Source organism: Natator depressus, chromosome 8, assembly GCF_965152275.1.
Source record: "Natator depressus isolate rNatDep1 chromosome 8, rNatDep2.hap1, whole genome shotgun sequence".
Classification (NCBI taxonomy): domain Eukaryota; kingdom Metazoa; phylum Chordata; order Testudines; family Cheloniidae; genus Natator; species Natator depressus.
The window spans coordinates 105,422,664-105,443,370 of record NC_134241.1 but is presented as its reverse complement, the minus strand read 5'-3'; the positions used below and the strand labels follow the sequence as shown (position 1 = coordinate 105,443,370).

Below are 20,707 nucleotides of genomic sequence, written 5' to 3'. Positions count from 1 at the left end.
CCATCGCCCTGGGTGGGGGTGGGCCAAAGCCGAAGCCCAAGGGCTTCAGCCTCGGGGGGCCTGTAACCTTAGCTCCGCCGCCCAGGGCTGACACTGAAGCCTGAGCTGTTGTCCAGGACTGAAGCCCTTTGGCTTTGGCCCCAGGTGGTGGGGCTCGGGCTTCAGCCCTGGGCCCAGCAAGTCTAACCTCAGCCCTGGCGAGCCCATTAAAATGGGGTCGCAACCCACTTTGGGGTCCCGACCCACAGTTTGAGAACTGCTGACCTACAGTATTAGTTTGTGAAATAGAAGTCTGAAAAGACTGGGAGAGTCCTTTAAAAAAGTTTCAGTATAGGCATGACATGGGCTTAAACATGTCCTTTTATAGCTGCTAAAAGTCTGACCTGATTACCTTTCCTTTTCAAAAATGAAATTTGCTCTTGGATTTCTTTTGTCCAATACTCTTTCCTCCGAGGTTGGTAGGAATAGTTTGCTGCCTTCCAGCATGGTACTAGTCTTCTGCCTGCACGCTTATCAAAGAAAGCCTGCTGCCTGGCACGAACAGTGAAGCTTGTGCAGAGAACTCGTACTTACCCTGGCCTTGGTGTCATTTGGTTCATTTTTAAGCCCGAAATGCATTCTGATGTTCTTTCATCATTCTCTAGCAAGCTGATCTGTCAAGAGTGCATGATCCGATTCAGGAACAGCTTAGGGTTGCTGGCACCGCGTGCAGAATGGAAATGACGCCAGGTTTTGGTGAAAACAGTCTTCTTGGTGCTTTGCATTAACCCCTCCCCCAAACCCTGCCATACTAATGGCTGTGCAGAGTTTTCGTTAATACTCAGATGTGGGCAAGAATGGAAAAGATTAAAAGTATATGAAATCTCTGGGTGAATTCAGAGGGGCATAATTCGATCTTGGTTTCCCCTGAATCATTGCTTAGCTACTTACCAGTTTTAAAGCATAGTTAAGTCCATGGATAATTTGAGTTTGGCATACCTTTACAGAATCCTGACTGGTTACTCATCAATGTGGAGTTACAATATTAGCTTCCTGTGTGCCAATTTTCTAAAAAATAGGAGTATTATGACCTGAATGGGGTGTTACAATCTGAGAGAAGATAATTAGAAATTTAATTTATTCATGAAATAACACATTCTGTTGATCAGTGTCTCTGAAGTCATGTTTTTGTGAGGAGTGGGGAACAAGTCTAGTTGTAAGCAGGCTGGCTTGCTGGGACTTTCTGAAGAGACAAGTCTCTGCCCTCTGATTTATTATATCTCAGGGAGAGCAGTTGGAGTCCTGAGGAGGTCAGTAAAACACCCTTCTGTAACTCCATCTCCCCCAACAAAATCCAATTTCTCCCTTCTTATTATAAAGCAATCTGCTACTCAGGAGAGAGGGGCTCAGAAATGCCCAAGAGAACAGGTTTTCCAGAGATCTGTATGCTAAATTGCCCGTGTATTAAACACCTTGGATTTATTACGGGGCAAGTTCTAGCTCACGCTGAGAATTGAGACCTGTTGTAAGACATCAGTCTGTGTGTGGTCTCTGCCCAGCTGAGGGTAGCTTTCCTTGTTAAACAGGAAGGAGAGAGAGAGAAACTGTGACTCTTTTTCTTCCGCCGTCCATTCCATCACACCTTGCCGCGAACCCAGGAACTGGCAGTGCCCAGAAAGAACCGAAAGAAGCTATAGCTGCACCAGGCCCAGCCATTCCGAGTAGGTGTTGTTTCAGGTTGGGGTATAAAAGGGGGAAAAGTTGAGTATATAAAAAAATAGTTTAATAAATTAATTATTCAAGATGAATTAGCTGTCAATCACAACATCATTCCTAGGATTTCATATCATTTTAAACAAGCGCAAGGAAACTTTCTATTGTTACCTATCAGCTCCGTGTTCTTGGGGAACCAGGGCACAGCGTTCAGCCTGTCTGACTCACGAAAGACCTTCCTGGCCCCTCTCCCCCACTCCCAGCCTCTGCTTGAACCAAAGCCAATCAGAAGCAAGACTTACAAAAAGCAATGAAAAGGCGGTGGAAGACACATCTAAACCCCTCGGGACAAGGGTGACAGCTTGGAAGTGCTGCTTGACCCAGCCTACCTAGTCGAGGGACATATAAGGAGTCAACTTAGGAGTGCTGATTAACCCGGTCCTCTTAGACAAACTCTGTTAATGTGTATGTTTGTGTTCGTCTGATTCTGGGGCTGGAAGAACCCAGCCCTGTGGAACCTAGGTCCTGCAGGATAGCTCCATTGGGAGGGGACTAGAGCTCCGTATGAGAACACAAGTGACACAAGCAGTACATTGATAGAATTACCGAAACAACCCTCCTCCCGAAGACTAACCCTAATAAATGAGCATACCCCAAAGTAATGGGCAGACTGAGTTCTTCGTTTAACTTTTTAGAAGTGCTCAACTATAACCACTAATTCATGTCTTTCCATGGCCAGAATAATTTCTCTTGAATTGACTGTAAGACTTCACCTTGTTTTTGTATTTTCTGTTCTGCGTATGTGCAATTCTCAACTTTCAAGAGTGCCAAAAGACTGCTGCACTCTTAACTCTTCAGCTGGTAGAGGTCAGGGGTAGTCAGGATAATGCTGTGAAATGTGCAGAAGGTTTGTCCGGTGGTCCCTGAGTGCCTACCTATGTGTTGATTCACAGAATAGCATTGGCATGGAGCCTGTGGCTAGCTGATGTGCTGAGAGATGGAGGAGTGAGGTTTAGAAGTGTAAAAAGACATATGGCCCTAAATAAAGGGGGTCCCTGAGGCCACATCACAATCTTGTCTGATAGTTGGGGCTGGATGTTTCTGGGGTTCTCCTCTGGCCCATGCATCAAAGATAAGATCTTGAGCAGCAAGGGAAGGTCCATGCTTTAGTCCTGGGTGTATTGTCAGGACCAGCTTTTTAGTTGGGGCCAGACATCATAAGAACCCGTATTCTGAACTCTGGGGGCTCCAAAGCAGAAAGCAAGGAGAGCGGGAGTTTGCATGGGACCTGGAATGGGCGCTAAGTGCATTTTTATAGTTGCTTTGCTTTACATTCAGATGCTGGCAGCACCCACTTAGAGCTTAAAAATCAAATTTATATCTCCACTAACTTTGTCCAAGAGGTTGTTGGGGTTTTTTTCTGTCTGAGAGCAAGCAGATTAATTGCTCTGCTCTAGGCCTGGGGAGGTTAAAGGTGCATTGAAGATATCTTTCCCTTCAAAGACTGCTGGAAGCTATAGATTGACCTTTACTCACCATCTTGCTAACATGTGGATTGAAAGTGATGAGAGTTTTGGCACACTATATGCCTGTGTGTAAATCATATCTGTGCACCTGTATTGGTGTCAGAACGTGAGGGTTGATCCACTGTTGCCAACTTTCACGCTGTAAATAATAAGCACCCAGACTGTCACAATAAGCCAAAAATCAAGCTAATCCCATATCAAAACAAGGCCAAAACAAGCCAATCCCTAAGAACCCTAACACTCTATGTGAGTAGATCTCCCTGGCATGCAGTCTGGGACTGTGGGGGCCCCCCGTGCTCTCTCCCTACCTTGCCCAGAGCCGATTTAAAAAAAAAAAAGAAGCAATAAACAAGTCAAACGAGCTGCAAGCCAAAAACTAGCCCACAAGCAACTCACAAGCCAATTAAGCCAAAAACAAGCCCGATTTCTGCGTTTTTTTCATGGGTTTGGCATGCCTGGTCTGATCCCAGCAGTACCCTTTGGCATGATAGCAACCTCTCGCCTTACTAGCGTTACATTGCTGTTACGGGAGGGTTTGATTGTTGGCTGGTTTAAACTGCTCTGTTCAAGCAATTTAAATAGTGTACAGGTTTTGAACCTCCTGCATATTTTAAGGTAACCGTAATCTGTTGGTTTCTAATCTGACCCTTCTCCTCTGGGCAGTAGTGTGGACTGATGAATATAAGAGGGTTTTTCAAAAATGCTTGAGTGATTTAAGAGCAAAAGACCTTTGGGGATTTAGGTGCTAGTGAAAATCCCACCCAAAATGTACCGTCAAGAAAAGCATGAAACAGAATGCCGTACAGAGCTAAGTGGCAGAAAGAGAGTCTGGGATCCTAAATGGCAAATTTTGGATGGACCCCTGTGATCAAGTACTGACTGCTTAGCCGTTGCATGTTTGGGGCTGTGTTGGTGTCCATAGCTCCTTCTACGGAAGTCCTGGACCCTGATTCTTTTCTTCGGGAGAGGCTGGAAGGTGTTTCTTTCTGTACATCCAAATAACTGAAGGAGATGTGGGGTGGGAGGAAATATGTCACCTTCTTTTGCAGCAGCCTGCTCTTTATTCCCTAAGGAACACACAGGGTTAATTTGGTGGGTCAGAGGGTTTTGTTTAGTACAGTGGATTTTGGCAGTTTATATTTACTTATTCTGCAAAACTGCTTTCCCTTTTTGTTAATCTTTGATTAATGGGACTCACTTCCTATTTTGTTTATCTGACTACAGACTAAATGGGAGATGGTGGATTTTTGCCAATGACTTTCATGTGCTGGTTGTCTGGTGTAGACAGTCTTTCCATGACTTGGCCAACATATTCAGTGTCACTGTCTGTTCCCTCACCACTCCTGTTGACTGTGCAGAGATGAGGGTGTCCATTCGGAAATGTTGAGAAGTGGTTTATAATGGATCTTACAATAATAATACTTCAATGTCATTTTTCTTTGTCTTTGGTATCTCTAAAGATTGTCAGCCTCCCCTGTAGGTCACTGAGAGCTCATGCACGTGACTTTTTTATTAATATTATCTTTGATTTTTACTAGGAAATATGATACAACTTCTAAAATGGAGAAACAAATTCTCTTGAAAGATTGACTAAGGGATCATTAACTGTATTTACGCAAGTGGACACATGGCATTGAGTGAAATAACAGTTTATTTAGCAAAGAATGTGAATGGATTTAAGCTGATAACTTCTTAGGAGAATAAAGGGCATATGCAGTTCATGGGGTGAAATCTTTCACCTTCATATTGGAATTCATTGCCTGAATTCAGTCTAAACCAGACTAACAGATTTTCCTGTCCATGGAAGTTACTGTAATTTATTAGGAAAGGAAAAAACTCTCAAGATGTACACATTCCATTCACTTTATTACGAAAACTGGAACCTCTCAGACTTAAATAGTACTAAAACATTGGGGTTGGAATGACATCAGTTGTCTCATTCTCTGAACTAATGAAACTTGCGCCTATTTTGAGGGCAGGGTCGTGACTAAGGCTTTTGTCATGGTTATTTTTAGTAAAAGTCACAGACAGGTCACGGCTTCCTGAATTTTTGTTTATTGCCTGTGACCTGTCTGTGATTTTTGCTTTTCTGGCTCCATGGTTTTCTCCGCCACCGTGGTAGCTTGGAGCTGTGGGGTTCCCCCTCTGCCCATGGCAGCTGGAAGTTGCAGGGGGGGGGCCCCTCTGCCCACGGCGGCTGGGAGCTGCAGGGTGACCATATTTCCCAAAGAGAAAATGGGACACCCCCAGCCACTCACCCGAGGCGTCCCCCTCTCCTGGCATGAGGCTGTCACCCGTTGCTGGAACCTTGCAGGAGGCCTCCTGTCACCTGTCGCTGGATCCCTGCCAGGGTCACAAAAGCTGCCAGTTCCCGAGTCTCGCAGCCCCGGAGACTGAAGCAGGGAATGTCATGGAGGTGTCTAGAAGTCACGGATTTCGCCCGTAACATAAACGTAGCCTTAGTCATAACTGCAAACTAGAGACACCTCTTCTGATGGATCATCCATGGAGTGGGATTGACGACTGCTTCTCAAATCATTGCTCACTTGCTCTTCTTTCTGGTTGGGGAAAGAATTACGTCATCACTTTGTCTAATGATGAGGACGTCTCCAGTATATTGCTTTCTACAGCATATAAAGCCGGGCCAGATGTTTTAGGGGCCACCATATCAGGGATTACAGTGAAAAGCACATTAAGGGATATTACTTGCTTTTGCTGCCAAATTTGGAACAATAAATAGGAGTCGCATGATTTCTGGTGTCACTGGTATTCTCAGGGGATTGGTGATAGGGTATGGAGTCTTTCCCCTTGAGTTCACGTTTGAGTTGCAGCTGTGTTGGTAGAGGTCAAAAATCATTGCTGCCAGACGTAACCCGTGGAAAATGAAGTATTGGTCTCAGGGTATTGGATATTTATTCACATTCGCTGGCACGATTATTGGCAATTTTAATAGACACTAAACGGGGATTATTATAGGCTGAGCTGGTAATGGCTTTCTACACTTAAGGTTGCCCTACACGTCTCATTATTAGACCCTGTTTTCAGTTGCTTGTGACTGTACCAAATTTGAATTGTAGGGATTGAAATTTCCTGTGCTAGCTTGGTGCCTCGGGCTGAAATTTTGGGAAAGTTTCAGAAAAAAGGTTCAGCCATTCCTGAGAACAAGATGTGGGAAAAATGCATGGTTTTGTCCGTGTTTTTAAAAATGAACTTATAACTGTTTCTTTGAGAGAAGCTCTAGTACCTCCTGTACTTTGGAGTCAGAACGTGAAATTCTGTAAAGGGGGATTGTCATCGTGGTATCAGGGATGTGCCTTTTGCTGTGCCAGTTAGAAACGGATTTGGCCAAGTTTTGTAAGTCTTTGAAAAATCTCAAAAAAAGAACAGAAGGACTTGTGACACCTTAGAGACTAACACATTTATTTGAGCATAAAGCTTTCGTGAGTTACAGCCCACTTTCAAATAAATGTGTTAGTCTCTAAGGTGCCACAAGTCCTCCTTTTCTTTTTGCGGATACAGACTAACACGGCTGCTACTCTGAAACCTGAAAAATCTCAGTTCACGCATGACCAGTAGAGACTTGTTAGAACTTGACAGCTAAATTCCCCAGGTTTCTACATGTACTGGGCGTGCTCCAGACTAGGGTTGCAGGGGCTGAGCAGGACTTCCTTTGCCATTGCTGCTCCTGACTGCTGTGCCGCCAGGTGCAGGAACGCTGAACAAGGAGACTGTCTTCTGCTCTCAGTGCTCCACCTGCTGGGGCTCAGGCAGTGCCAGAGGAAGCTGCCTGACTTGAATGCAGAGGGAACAGACTGGGAAGAGGAGCAGTGTGGGGCAGATGAAGTAGGAGCTGGGGGTGGAGGACTGGAACTGGGCCAGAAGGCTGGGCCTGGGATAAGTAGATCAGACCACCTTAATTCTGGCTTTTCCTAACTTTTGAGTGCTTGGTTTTACAATCTTAATGTTTTTTTTTTAAAAAGCACTTTTTGTGTTTAACTTATTTATATAACCCTCCAAATCATGCTACGTGCTTTTAGAGCTTTAAACAGGTTCCTGCACCAAAGAGATTGCAATCTAAGCAGTAGGAAAAGGAATCAACTCGAGTCACTCTTGAGCTTCCCCCAACACTTTCAATATTACCTTTTTTTAATCCGGACGTATGTTAAATATTGAAGTTATTTAACCCTTTGTTTCCCCCTTCCTATTTTAGTTACCTTTAACCCACTTACTCCTCTTCCTCGCTGATTCACATGTATAGTGACCCTTAGCTTATCCCCTTGCAGTCCTTCCTACTCCTCCCTCTGAATAGTCTTCTCAATCTTGATAGAGATTGAACTGCACCAGGGCAGGGTTGACACATAGTTGGGGAGAACTACTACTGCAAGAGGACTTTAATCTCCTGAGTTGTCCAACTTAATTCCTCTGACAATCAGTGAAATTTAAAATAACAAAAGAATTGGACTTGCCTTCCCACCATACTGTATAACAAGTTTAAAACTGTAATTCCATATGTAGGCCCTGATTTGTAAACGAGAAGCAATTCTTTCTCTATTTTTGTGGCACAAATCATTCTATTCACAGTTATCAAGTAGATGTTGAAGGGGTAGCACTTGTGCCTTCTGGCGTGATTATTTCTGGCTAAATGTTTCAAAATCAGACTCATAGTTGAAGGCCAAAAATACTGTGAGCCAAATTCATCCCTGATATATTGACTTCAGTTGAGTTCACACCAGTGAAGAATTTGGCCCACTGTGTTTCTATATATCTGTGTTGCTATCGCTGTAAAACACAAATTTGAAAACTTGTATTTGGTTTAATCCTTCATGTCCTGGGACCGTCTGTTTGGGTGGTCTGTTCACAGTTTACAGACATTTTAGACTAAGCACTTCCCACTCACAGACCAGCAGCTGGATTACTGTTGGATGCTTGGGAGAAAGGTCCATATTTTTGCCAGCATTTAACTTGGCACAGGATTTGCATCATTTATAGAGATTGCTATGCTTGGCTATACTTCTGTTTGTATAGTCCCTATTATACTTTTATTATTAAATTGTTGACAGCTATTAGGTTCTGATTCAACTCTGGTCTTCCCTACAGTATATAAATGTGTTTTATTTCTGACCTGAGGCGATCTCATGTTCTTCTGGGGTTGGAGGAAATTTATTTCCCATGTTCATTCAATTCTGGGCTTCCCCACACTACTCTGCCGTTCTTGGTCAGCTGTGGACTATAATTTCCTAGCATGAGTAAGAATGCAGTCACCAGATCTGTTCAGTTACATCTACCTCTCAGCATACTGCTTCTTTAGTATATTTCCCCTGTGACTGAGAGGGGAAACCCTTTTCCAGATTCTCTCTCATACTGTTCTGCCAGTGAACCCACAGTAAGAATCTTTTTATTTGTTTGTTTATTTTAATATCTTCTTTTTTGGCATGTTATCATCCATTACAACAGGAGTGATGTATGAAATACAGCCACAGTGCCTTGGAATTAGTGGGAAATCCTGTTGTCTACACCAGAGTGGCATGAGAGACTATAGACTATGCAAATAAGCTATTACCAGCAGGAGAGTGGGGTGGGGGGAGAGAGAACCTTTTGAAGTGATAAACACCCATTTTTTCATGGTCTGTGTATAAAACATCCTCACTGCATTTTCCATTTTATGCATCCGATGAAGTGAGCTGTAGCTCACGAAAGCTCATGCTCAAATAAATTGGTTAGTCTCTAAGGTGCCACAAGTCCTCCTTTTCTTTTTGCGGATACAGACTAACGCGGCTGTTACTCTGAAACCTATGCAAATAGAGAAATCTGAGGGGCATCGCTCTCCGAGGGCAATACTGAGTTAGGATCAGGATGTGTTTTCCACACAAAGATGATGGTGAGGGCTGTCTAAAGAGAAGGACCTGGTTCATCTTATCATCTTAAAAATGCACGAAGACACTCTAGTGGTAAGGTGTAGTATAAGATTCTAGATAGAGCTTCGGGTCTGTGAAGGCTACAAAGTATGCTCTATAGTACTTTGAGAATGGCTCTCCTGTTTTACCACCGGAGTATATAATGTGCAGTGACTGGAGACCTGATTTTGTATTAAAAATTTGCTAAACATAATTTAAAATAAGAACACTCCACGGACTTGGGCAGTGTCTACACTGCACTGCAGTGTGGGCTGTGGGGGTGTGAGTTGCACAGCACAACAGTGTGTTGCACTCCAGCTTCCATGTGTAGACGCTGCTGATGCAAACTAAAAGGTGCCTGGTGCGTGTCTCCACGCAGGCCAGTCAGAGTGTGTCACTCTGGTGTGCTGTGCAGTTCATACCCCACACTGCAGCACAGTGTCGACAAGCCCTAAGACTGCCTAGGCGCTCAGATTTCCAAACTTGCTGTCACGTATTGCTTTAGTGCCCCCATTGTGGTTGATTCCAGTAATATGTATGTTAATTATAAAGCCTCTGCATCCGCGCAGCAAAGGGCTTGCTTGTACAATTGCACCGTATCATAAAGGCAGGTTAAAAACGAAGCAAAGTAAAATAAAAATCACCTTAAAATTAAAAGTGGATGAATATCTATGTACTGTGTAGACATAGAGAATCATTGTGTTCTTGTTTGTTCAGTGGGGCCCGAACAAAGAAGTCTTGTGGTACTGGAGTCTTGCTTTTCAGGGTTGTGCTGAACAGTAAGGGTTGACTTTGAACTGTGTTTGAATGAAGTTTGTACCTCAGAAAGGCCTATAAAATGAACTTCTGTAGCAGAACAGACAGCACCAAGTTTCTGACATCAAAGAGCTATCACAGGTACTTATCTCTGAGTGCCTCATAATCTTTTAATGTATTTTAGCCTCACACCACCCCTGGGAATTAAGACAGTGGTGTTGTCCTTGTTTTTCAGATAGGGAACTGAGGCACAGCAAAGCAAAGTGACTTGCCCAAGGTCACGCAGGGAATCTGTGGCAAAGCAGGGACTTCAACTCAGGAGACTCAGTCCTAGGCTGGTGCCCTAACTGCTGGACCATCCTTCCTCACTGTTAGTAAAGGTTAGGTCTATAAATAGCCATTGGTAGAAACAGAGGAATTCCCAGAGGCCCATCTAGTCTAGTATCCTGTCTCTGACAATGGCCAGTTCCAGATGCTTCTGCAGGGTGTTTACGTCTTCCTCTGTAGGAGGTTGTGAAATAAGCTGCCCCCCACAGTAGGCCTCAACCTGATCTCCAGTAATTAGAGATTGGCTTAAGACCTGAAACACGAGGTTTAATATCCCTGCCAATCTTTATCCTTAATTGTAACAACTCTGGATATTTTTGTTATCCATACAATTCGTTTTGAGTTTTAAATTCTTGGCTTCTGTGTGGCAATGAGTTCCACAATTTAATTACATATTGTATGAAAAAGAATTTCCTTTTTTTCAGTTTTGAATTTGCCACCTTTTAATTTGATTGACTATTTCATCGTTCTTGTATTATGGCCCTGGGAGGACAGAAGTTTCTGATCTATCTTCTCTGGATTATTGATTACTTTATACATTTTTATTATTCATAGATTCATAGTTTAAGACCAAAGGAAGGGACTGTAAGATCATCTTGTCTGACCTCTTGTGTATCACAGGCCATTAATTTTCACCCACTTATCTCTGTATTGAGCCCAATAACTTGTGTTTGACTAAAGCACATCTTCCAGAAAGGCAGCCAGTCTTGATTTGATCATGTCCCATCTTATTTGTCTTCTCTCTCAGGGTAAGCAATCACACTCTCTTCAATCTTTCTTCATATGAGCCTTTCCTGTGCCCTGGATCATTCTCCTTGTTCTTCTCTCAACTCCTTTTACTTGAATCTTTTTGAGATGGGGTGACCAGTTCTGCACACAGTATCCAGGTGCGGCTGCACCACTGATTTATAAAAAGGCATTAGAATACTCTCACTGGTCACTATCATATTCCTGATTTTTCCTAACATTGTGTTTGTTTTTTTGACCCCAGCTCCATGTTTGAACAGAGGTTTTCATTGAGCTGTCTGCAGTCACTCACTGGTCCCTTTCTTGGGTTGATTCAATTAATTTAGAACTCTTTAAGGTGTCTGAGTAGTTTAATTGTTTTCCCTGCTGATGTGTGTTACTTTGCATTTATTGAATTAAATTTCATTTGCGGTCATGTTACCCATTCATCTAGCTTGTTTATCTGTCTCTGAAGTCCCTCACAATCCTCTCTGGTCTTGAGTAACCTAAAAGACTGTATGCTGTCTGCATATTTTACGCCTGGGGGAATTTTGTGCTACTGTGCATACATAATTAATGAGATGCACATATTTTTATTTTTTTGCGCAGGAAAAAAGCTTTGCCTAAATGTTGCTGCAGTTCTGCCTTTTGCGCACCAGAAGGCGCTGTGGCAATAGAACAAAGCAGCAGCTCCCGGCCAGTGAGGGACTAGAAAGAGCCTGCCGTCTGTGCAGCGCCGGCCAGGCCAGGCCAGGAGACAGAGGCATGGGGAGACAGACAGCATGAGGTGCAGGGTCGGGGCAGCCATTTGGGCTAATTGGGGAGGACAGGCTGGGGCAGGGGCTGAATGGGAGTGGAGGTGCAGGGCCACATGGTGATGGGTGAGGGTGTGCAGAGCTACATAGGTTCGTGGGAGTGGCTGGGTGGGGGCACAGAGACAAATGGGGATGGGGGAGTGGGTGTCTGAGTGGGGGTGGAGGGACACGTAGACGGGGGTTCAAGGACACCTGGGGATGGTAGATGTGCCTGACTGAATGGGAGAGGCTAGGGGTCAGCCAGGGTCTGCATCAATCCCTCCCTGCCCCCCCCCCAAAAAAAAAAACCAAAAAAAAAGAACCCACTGTTCCTTACTTTTCCCACCCATACCCAACAACCCTCCAAGTTTCCACCCAGGCTCCTTCTCAGCAATTTACTTCCCCCTCCCTCAACTCCTCCATTACCCGACTCCCCCAAGCCTTTGCACTGCTTCTGAGTGATGCGGGAAATACAGTTCTGTATTGTAGTTTAAATGAATTATCACTCAGAGTGCTGTATTAATATACCTAGTAAGGAATCTAATTGTCAAAAAACATTTCCTGAATCTCTTTTTGTTGTCTGTATTGTTACAGACATACTTGCTTTATTTTGAAATAAATGACCAAAAATAATTGAAACTGGTGTGATTTATATTATGTTATTTTGACAAATAAAATATGCAGACTTTTGCAATATTATGTGCAGAATTTTTAATTTTTTGGTGCAGAATTCCCCCAGAAGTAATATTTTACTATCTCTCTATCATTCCCTCCTTTCCAGATAGTAGATATTAAACATCACAGAACCTAGTTATGGAACCATAAGACCCCTGCTGTTAGCCTTTTGCAACAATTAAAATGACCTTTTAATTCTAGTCTTTGCTCTCTGTCTTCTAGACAGTTTTTTGTACATGAGAATAGTTTGCTTCCCACCTCATGACATTTTAGCTTGTGTTGTAGACTTTTGTCAAAGGTATTTGGAAGTCTAAGTAAATTGTACACATCAGGTTGTTCGGTCATCTAGTCCAGTCCCTTGCACTCAAGGTAGGACTAAGTATTATCTAGACCATCCCTGAGAGGTGTTTGTCCAACCTGTTCCTAAAAGCCTCCAGTGATGGAGATTCCACAACCTCCCTAAGCAGTTTATTCCAGTGCTTAACCACCCTGACAGGAAGTTTTTCCTAAGGTCCAACCTAAACCGCTCTTACTGAAATTTAAGCCCATTGCTTCTTGTCCTGTCCTCAGAGGTTAAGGAGAACAATTTACCGCCCTCCTCCTTGTAACAATCTTTGATGTACTTGAAAACTGTCATCATGTCCCCTCCCAGTCTTCTCTTCTCCATACTACACAAACCCAATCTTCCCTCATAGGTCATGTTTTCTAGATCTTTAATCACTTTTGTTGCTCTTCTCTGGACTTCCTCCAACTGGTCCACATCTTTCTTGAAATGTGGCGCCCAGAACTGGACACAGTAATCCAGTTGAGGCCTTATCCGCGTGGAGTCGAGTGGAAGAATTCCCTGTGTTGCCCAATCTATAAAAAGGGGAGTAAGGACACTATATTTGTCCTTTTTCCAGTCGTCTGGAATCTCTCCCATCTTCTGTGAGTTTTCAAAGATAATCGCTAATGGCTCAGAGATCTCCTCAGTCAGTTCCTTGAGTATTCTAGGATGTATTTCCTCAGGCCCTGCTGTCCTGAAGACATCTAACTTCTTTATGTACTTTTAAACTTGTTTTTCCCCTATTTAGCCTCAGATACTACCTCATTGTCACTGGCATTCACTATGTTAGATATTTGATCACTACTAACCTTACTGGTGAAAACTGAAACAAAAAAAGCATTTAGCAGTCCTGCCATTTCCACATTTTCTGTTATTGTCTTCCTCCTCCCACACTGAGTAATGGGCCTATTCTGTCCTTGGTCTTCCTCTTGCTTCTAATGTATTTGTAGAATGTTTTCTTGTTACCCTTTATGTCTCTCGCTAGTTTAATTTCGTTTTGTGCCTTGGCCTTTCCAGTTTTGTCCCTACATGCTCCTGTGTTTTTTTTTATTCATTCTTTGTAATTTGACCTAGTTTTCAGTTTTTGTAGAACTCCCTTTTTTGTGTTTTTGAGTTTCAGATAATTGAATATCTCCTAGTTAAGATCCGGTGGTTTCTTGCCACACTTCCTGTCTTTCCTATGCAGTGGGATAGTTTGCGCTTGTGCCCTTAATGTCTCTTTGAAAAACTGCCAACTCTCTCAAACTCTTTTTCCCCTTAGATTTGCTTCCCATGCGATCTTACCTACCAATTTCCTGAGTTTGTTAAAATCTGCCTTCTTGAAATCCATTATCTTTATTCTGCTGTTTTCCCTCCTACCATTCCTTAGAGTCATGAACTCTATCATTTCACTTTCACTCAAATTCTCAACCAGTTCCTCACTATTTGTCAAAATCAAATCTAGGACAGCCTCTCCCCTGTTTGCTTTCTCTATCTTCTGAAATAAAAAATGGTCCCCAATTCCAAGAACTTGTTGGATAACGTGTGCCCTACTGTATTATTTTCCCAACAGGTAAGTCCCCCATCACCACTAATTCCTTTGCTTTGTATGATTTTGTTAGTTGTTTTAAAATAGTCTCATCCACCTCTTCTTCCTGGTTTGGTGGTGTATAGTTGGCACCCTGAATGACTTATCTCCTAGATAGAAAGAAAAGAAATAATAATGATTGCAGGGGGTGGGGGGGGGCACACAGCACCTGGTATAGAGAGGACAGTGGGGGACCCTGATATTGTGGGGGTGTGTGTGGAGGACATACAGAGACTGACCTGGGGAAATGGGGGACACCAAACTCCTGGCAGAGGAAGAATGGGGGACCTGGGTACAGGCAAAATTTGGGACTTGCAGGGAAAAGAGAGAATGGGGGGTGCACAGCTCCTAACATGGGGGGAATGGTTGCAGTGGTATGGGGGAGACACAGAGCCTCAGCAAGGGGTAAGGAGATTGCAAGAGTCCCTGAAGTAGAGGGGGAATGGAGGAATGCAAGGAGCCTCTGCTCCATGCGGTAAACTCAGCCTACAAGTGCTGTGAAGTGTGCAACCCATTGTGAGCTTGGATCTTAATTCTTCTCATTTACCAACGGTGAAATCTGGTCACATTGAAGTCAATGGAAAAACCTCCACTGACTTTGGTGGGGCCAAGACTTCATCCCAGAATCATAGAATCATAGAATATCAGGGTTGGAAGGGACCTCAGGAGGTCGTCTAGTCCCACCCCCTGCTCAAAGCAGCACCAATCCCCAACTAAATCATCCCAGCCAGGCCTTTGTCAAGCCTGACCTTAAAAACTTCTAAGGAAGGAGATTCCACCACCTCCCTAGGTAACGCCCAGGTACGTAGTTAAGCTGTCTCCTTCTGGCTGTAGAGAGTGTGGATGACCCGTGAGCTCATAAGCAATGTTTACTCCAGGGCTTCCCAAATCATTTTTGAATGAAGACTAACTCTTAGCAGTGAGGCCATCTTGTAGGCCACCTCTTCTCACCACCCCCGAGTTACTCAGCTTCACAATAGCATGGGCTATTTCCTTGCTTCTTTCCCCTGGTATGTGCAGGAGGAGCATTTTCATTCTTTTTCTTTAATATGTCCTGATTGTTAAACTCTTTGGAGCAGGGATCATGTTTTTGTTATATATTTGTACAGCACCTAGTTCAGTGAAGCCTGATGAGACTGCATGTATGGGGGTCCCTAGGCACTACCACAATACAAATAATACGTTCTACTAATAAGCAAAAATCAAGTCTCTTGGGATGTATCACCTGGATTCTCAGAGAAATCATTATTTTACTACAACTTTTTAATTGATTTACAAGATCACAAGGTATTTATAGTTGTTAAAATAAGTGTTTGCATTTAATTCTACACATGAATCATAGAAACAGATTTTCCCATGGGAATGTTTCTGTAGCTGTTCCCTGTTGTTCCTGAGAGGCACAAATTCTGACTCGCTCATCCCCAGATTCTCATTGCAGGGTTCCAGAGCTCCCCACTTCTCTCAGATGCAGTTCCTGCATTATCAGCTATACCCAGAGTGTAACTATGCCCCTCTTAGCAACCCTAGTCAGGAGAACACTTGTTTAATCACAAGGCTGGAGGCTTGGGGTGGTCTTAGACAGTCAAGAGAAATTGGAAAGCTCTCCCGGTTTCTGGAGTGAGGAAGACATTTACATGGGTGAGTTAGTAACAAGACTAGCCCCACGCCAATCAGGAAAGCATTATATGCCTTCCTATTCACTGTCTTGCATGGTGCTGCTTCTTCAGGCTCTTCCTGCAAAGATCTCAACTCCTTCTCATGACTTTGGAATTAATGAACCTGGAGATTCAGTGGTATTATTTTGAGGGAGTATGTTTAATTAATGTTACTCTATGATGTGTATAGGTTGAGTATGCTGTACATTCAGCTGTCGTTGCCAATCAGAAATAGTTGTGCCATTCAGTGAGGAGCTGCTGTCCTGTTTTGTGATGGGAGAAGTGACTAGCTGCTGTTGTTTCATGAAGTCTCCTGCTTTTGTCTTTCAGAATATGACAAACTGGGCTTTCTTCTGAAGCTGGACTCAAAACTGTGAGTAGAACAATGAGAATGCTACTTTCCTTTTCCTTTTATGTTATGTTTTCCATTGCAGACAACAAAAATTCTGGGTCACTCGCGTAGTGTGCGGATTGGTTGAGAGGACAGTGCCCTGCCAGATGGGAGAGCTGGAGTTTAGGAGCAGACTGAAGGTTCCTGCTCTCTGGGTGTCACTGCTGCATGCCTAGCCAGGCTGGCAGAGACTTTGGTTCACTCCCTTGCAATTCTTGGTGGCTAATCAAGAGAATAGTAACATCAACCTTAAACTATGGCTGTCTTTCTGCCCTATGAGCCGTAGATTCTGAGTCTTCAAAATGAGGAAAAGTTAATTAAGCCTGTGGAACCATGGAAAATAGTAAGCTCTAATGTAACTCAGAGGTTGGAAACTGATTCCTTCACATCTGGGCCATTCACATATGACCCCAGAAGCTTGTTGAAAAATTGGAGATGGTGCAAAGAAGGGCCACAAAAATTATTTGAGGGCTGGAAACAATGCCTAAAAGCAAGAAACTTAAGGAACTTAATCCGTTTAGCTTATCAAAAAGAAAATCAAGAGGTGACTTCAGTAAAGTTTATAAATACCCTCACAGGGAGATACCAGGTACTAACTGGCTCTTTAACATAGCAGAGAAAGGCATAACAAGAATTAGTGTCTGGAAGTTAAAGCCAGACAAATTGAAATTAGAAATAAGGCACAAATTTTATCCATGAGGGTGATTAACCATTGGAATAAACAACCAAGTGAAGTGGTGGATTCTCCATCTCTTGAAGTCTTCAAATCAAAACAGGCTGCCTTCTAGGAAGATGCTTTAGCTAAACACAAGTTATTGGCCTCAGTACAGGAGTAATGGGATGAAATTCTCTGGCCTGGTTTATCCAGAAGGTCTGACTAGGTGATCTAATGGTCCCTTCTGGCCTTAAAATCTGTGAAGCTGAGTTGTGTGTTTAGTGGCTGCTGTTGGTAGTAGATCAATTTGCCATGCCGTAGATGGGGCAAAAGTTACGAAGGTTGGTAGGTCTGATTGTGACATCAGATGGAATAGCCTTATACCAGTCAAATTTAGGCCAAATTTGCTGACTAATGGTGAACAACAACTCTGTAGTCTGATGTCAGTGACTGTATAATCATTTCAAAAGAGGGTGTTAGTTGGCCTCCTCCTCCTATCTGTGCTAGGTGAAAAGGCATTGAAACAATCCACTCGTTGGAATGCCTTAAATTTGCATTACCTGTACAATGGCTCAGGTCCACACAACAGCTGTCCTTGGTGTTTTGTAAGGATTGGTTTTATTGATTGATTGCAACATTTCATTGAAGTCTTAGCTCAGGGCTGGCTGAAATGTTGCAGTCTACCCAGGATCTCCCCATTGTGAACGGGAAGCCCCATAAAAGCCTTTATCTCATCCACTGCAAATATTGTATGGTGCACAGTGAATAAAAAGGTCTCTGTGTAGAAGCCATTCTCTTTCACTGTACATTTGGTATGTAAAGTACCATCATCTCTCTTTTTTCTGGCTTAAAGAGTAGTAACAAAGTAGTGAAAGATACTATGCATGTATCTGAGATAGTAGAAATAATTGTGTATTAGTTAATGTATACATCCCCAAAAAACTGCATTAAAAGAATGTTAAGGTTGGAGGTCCAACTCCATTCTACACATGGGAAACTAAGGCACAGAGATTAGGGGAAAAATTGTTAACTAGTTATGGGTGCCCAATTTGAGAAGCCTTGGGCCTGATATTTCAAAGTACTTAGCATTTTATAGCACTTTCTATGTTCAGAGCAGAGGTCCCATTTACTTCAGTTACAGCTGTGAGTGTTTGGCACTTCTGCAAACCAGATCCCAGGTGTCTTAAATTGGGTACTCAGAAAATGAAGCTTATAACTTGGTCAAATTTGGGTAAATTTTCTCGGGGATGGTAAAAGGTACATCTGCCAAATTTCAAGTTTCTACAGTAACTCCCCACTTAACATCCTCTCGCTTAATGTTGTTTCGCTCTTACGTCCCTGCTCAATTACAGAACATGCTCCATTTAAAGCTGTGCAGTGCTTCACTATAACGTCGTTTGGCTGCCTGCTTTGTCTACAGCTGGCAGCCCCCCATCAGCTCCCCTATGCCCCCCCTGACCTGACAGCACCTCCCGCCCGCCGGCAGACCCCACGGATCAGTGCCTTCCCCCTGCTTCCCCTGCCTCCTGCTCGCGGCAATCAGCTGGCTTGGGGCATTCAGGAGGGAGGGGGGAGGAGCGAGGACTTGGCTCACAGGCTCCCCCTCCCTCCCCTGCCTCCCAAACACCGCAAACCAGCTGATTGCCGCAGACAGGAGGCAGGGGAGAGAGGGGGTAGGCTGCGTGCCGAGTCCTTGCTCCTCTCCGCACCCTCCTGAATGCTGCAAGCCAGCTGATTGCCGCGGGTAGGAGGCAGGGGAGGGAGGGGGGAGGAGCGAGGATGCGGTGTGTGGAGTAAAGGGGGAGGGGGTGGAGTGGGTGGGCCGAGGGTTGAGCCCCCCGCCCCTGGTGCTTGCAGAGTAGGGGAAGCTGCCGCTGCTGCTACGCAATGTGCTTCTCCTAGCCTACTGCACCTTCAGCCTCCTTGCCTGCCTCCTTGTCCCCAGTGCCTGTGGGCTGTGCCCGTGTGGGGTAAGGCGGGGGCACCTCCCAACTATAGTGCTGGACTGTACGGCAAAAAAGAATTTCCCTGGAACCTAAGCCCCCCATTTACATTCATTCTGATGGGGAAATTGGATTCGCTTATCATCGTTTCACTTAAAGTCGCATTTTTCAGGAACAGAATGACTACGTTCAGGGAGGAGTTACTGGACTTCAAAGCATGGAGACGGCAGGGCTCCTCAGTTAAACGTCTAAGATTTTTTTTTTAAACATGGACAAAGTAATGTATTTTCCCCTCATGTTGTTCTCAGAAATGACTGAAGTGTTTTGATCTAACTTTCCAAAAATATTCACCCTTTGTCTGTCTTGTCTGTTTAGATGGTAAGCTCTTTGGAACAGGGACTGTTTGTTGTTCTGTGCTGTACCTAGCACAATGAGACCCTGATCTTGGTTGGGGTCTCTGGGTGATAAAATAATAGGGTTACCAGATAGCAACTGTGAAAAAACGGGACGGGGGAGGGAGGTAATAGGCGCCTATATAAGAAAAAGTCCCCAAAAATGGGACTGTCCCTTTAAAAACACCCTATAAATGGGGTGTTTATCGTCACCCTATAAAATAATAATATATTTTCTCTACTGATTTCTTAAATAAAATATTTATATAGCATCATAAATGTCCATGTTTGGTGCCCATCATGTAAGTTAGTAAAACACTCCAGAAAAGCTTGCAGACTGAGGCCTGACATGAAGAAAACAAATACTGTGAAATTAGATTATGGTTCTGGGGCAGGAAGTGCTTTGCATGGTTAAGATCATGTGGTTGTTTACGGTAGTTACCATTAGTGGATTTGGTATTGTGCTCTCCTTGTATTTTGAATACATGCTATGAACTCAGTGAAAGGTAAAGCTTAAAAGCTAGGCTGTCTGATAAGTTTTCTACAGAACTTAATAATGAAGATAGTACTCTGGTGGGGGCAGTTGGTGTTGGTGGACACCTGGGCTCAAGGCCTGATAGATAATGTGATCTGTGTTGAAGACCCTGTTGATAGAAATGGCTTCATTACATGGCTGCGCTGTAGATGTGGTTGGTATTCTGCCACTCATGTGTAATTTTATAATGTTGCCTTAACTATTGACAGCATGTGAAAACCTTGTGTGACCTGGTGAAACACTTGGGGCAACAGAGCTCAGTTTCTCCTGATTCCCCTACTCTTTCAGTTGTTCCATGTCTGTCTTTTGTCATTAGTTGGTGACATTTAAGGTATTAGTGAAGGGCTAACCTCCCTTGTGAAGGTAGCCCTGCAGTAAGGCGTAAATGCCTTGGTTCACAGTTTAAACCAAATTATACACAGGAAGTTATTTAGCTGGTATAAATATAGGGTGGTATTTCACATTTGGCAGTTTAATTTTACCCTTGTTGCTATCTCTGCCTCTTTTACACTGCACATGCCCAGTCCTGGTTATTCAGATTGATTTATAGTGTAGTTGTTATAATTACAGCTATATAACAATTCTTTTGCTTTTGGAATTCTCCTGTGTTTATGGGAGTTGCACGGAAACCAGATTTGTTTTTCCCCCTTTGTAGGAATATCTGGAATTGCTTTGAATTCTGTTTTCCTTTGAAATCTTGTTTCTGATGCATACCTCCCTGAAATATTTAGCAAGGCTGGCCTTGCAGGGGGAATCTGACTTGGAAGTAGAATGCAGATCTTTATAATATTGTGCTGTTTGTCTTTTAAAGGGACACCTGGAAAATAGTTCTCTTTGCACAGACTGTTTCAGGC

The 20,707-nt window shown here is 43.5% G+C and overlaps 1 protein-coding gene across 10 annotated transcripts in view; it reads left to right on the top strand.

Annotated features, from left to right (window-relative positions):
* The window catches only part of ST3GAL3 (ST3 beta-galactoside alpha-2,3-sialyltransferase 3), a 402,838-nt gene that overhangs the window by 137,029 nt on the left and 245,102 nt on the right, over positions 1–20,707 (top strand). For all 10 annotated transcript variants that reach the window (XM_074961912.1, XM_074961917.1, XM_074961911.1 and 7 more), the window contains one exon: positions 16,268–16,310. In XM_074961912.1, the coding sequence (XP_074818013.1) occupies positions 16,268–16,310 (43 nt within the window). The remainder of the gene's footprint in view (positions 1–16,267; positions 16,311–20,707) is intronic.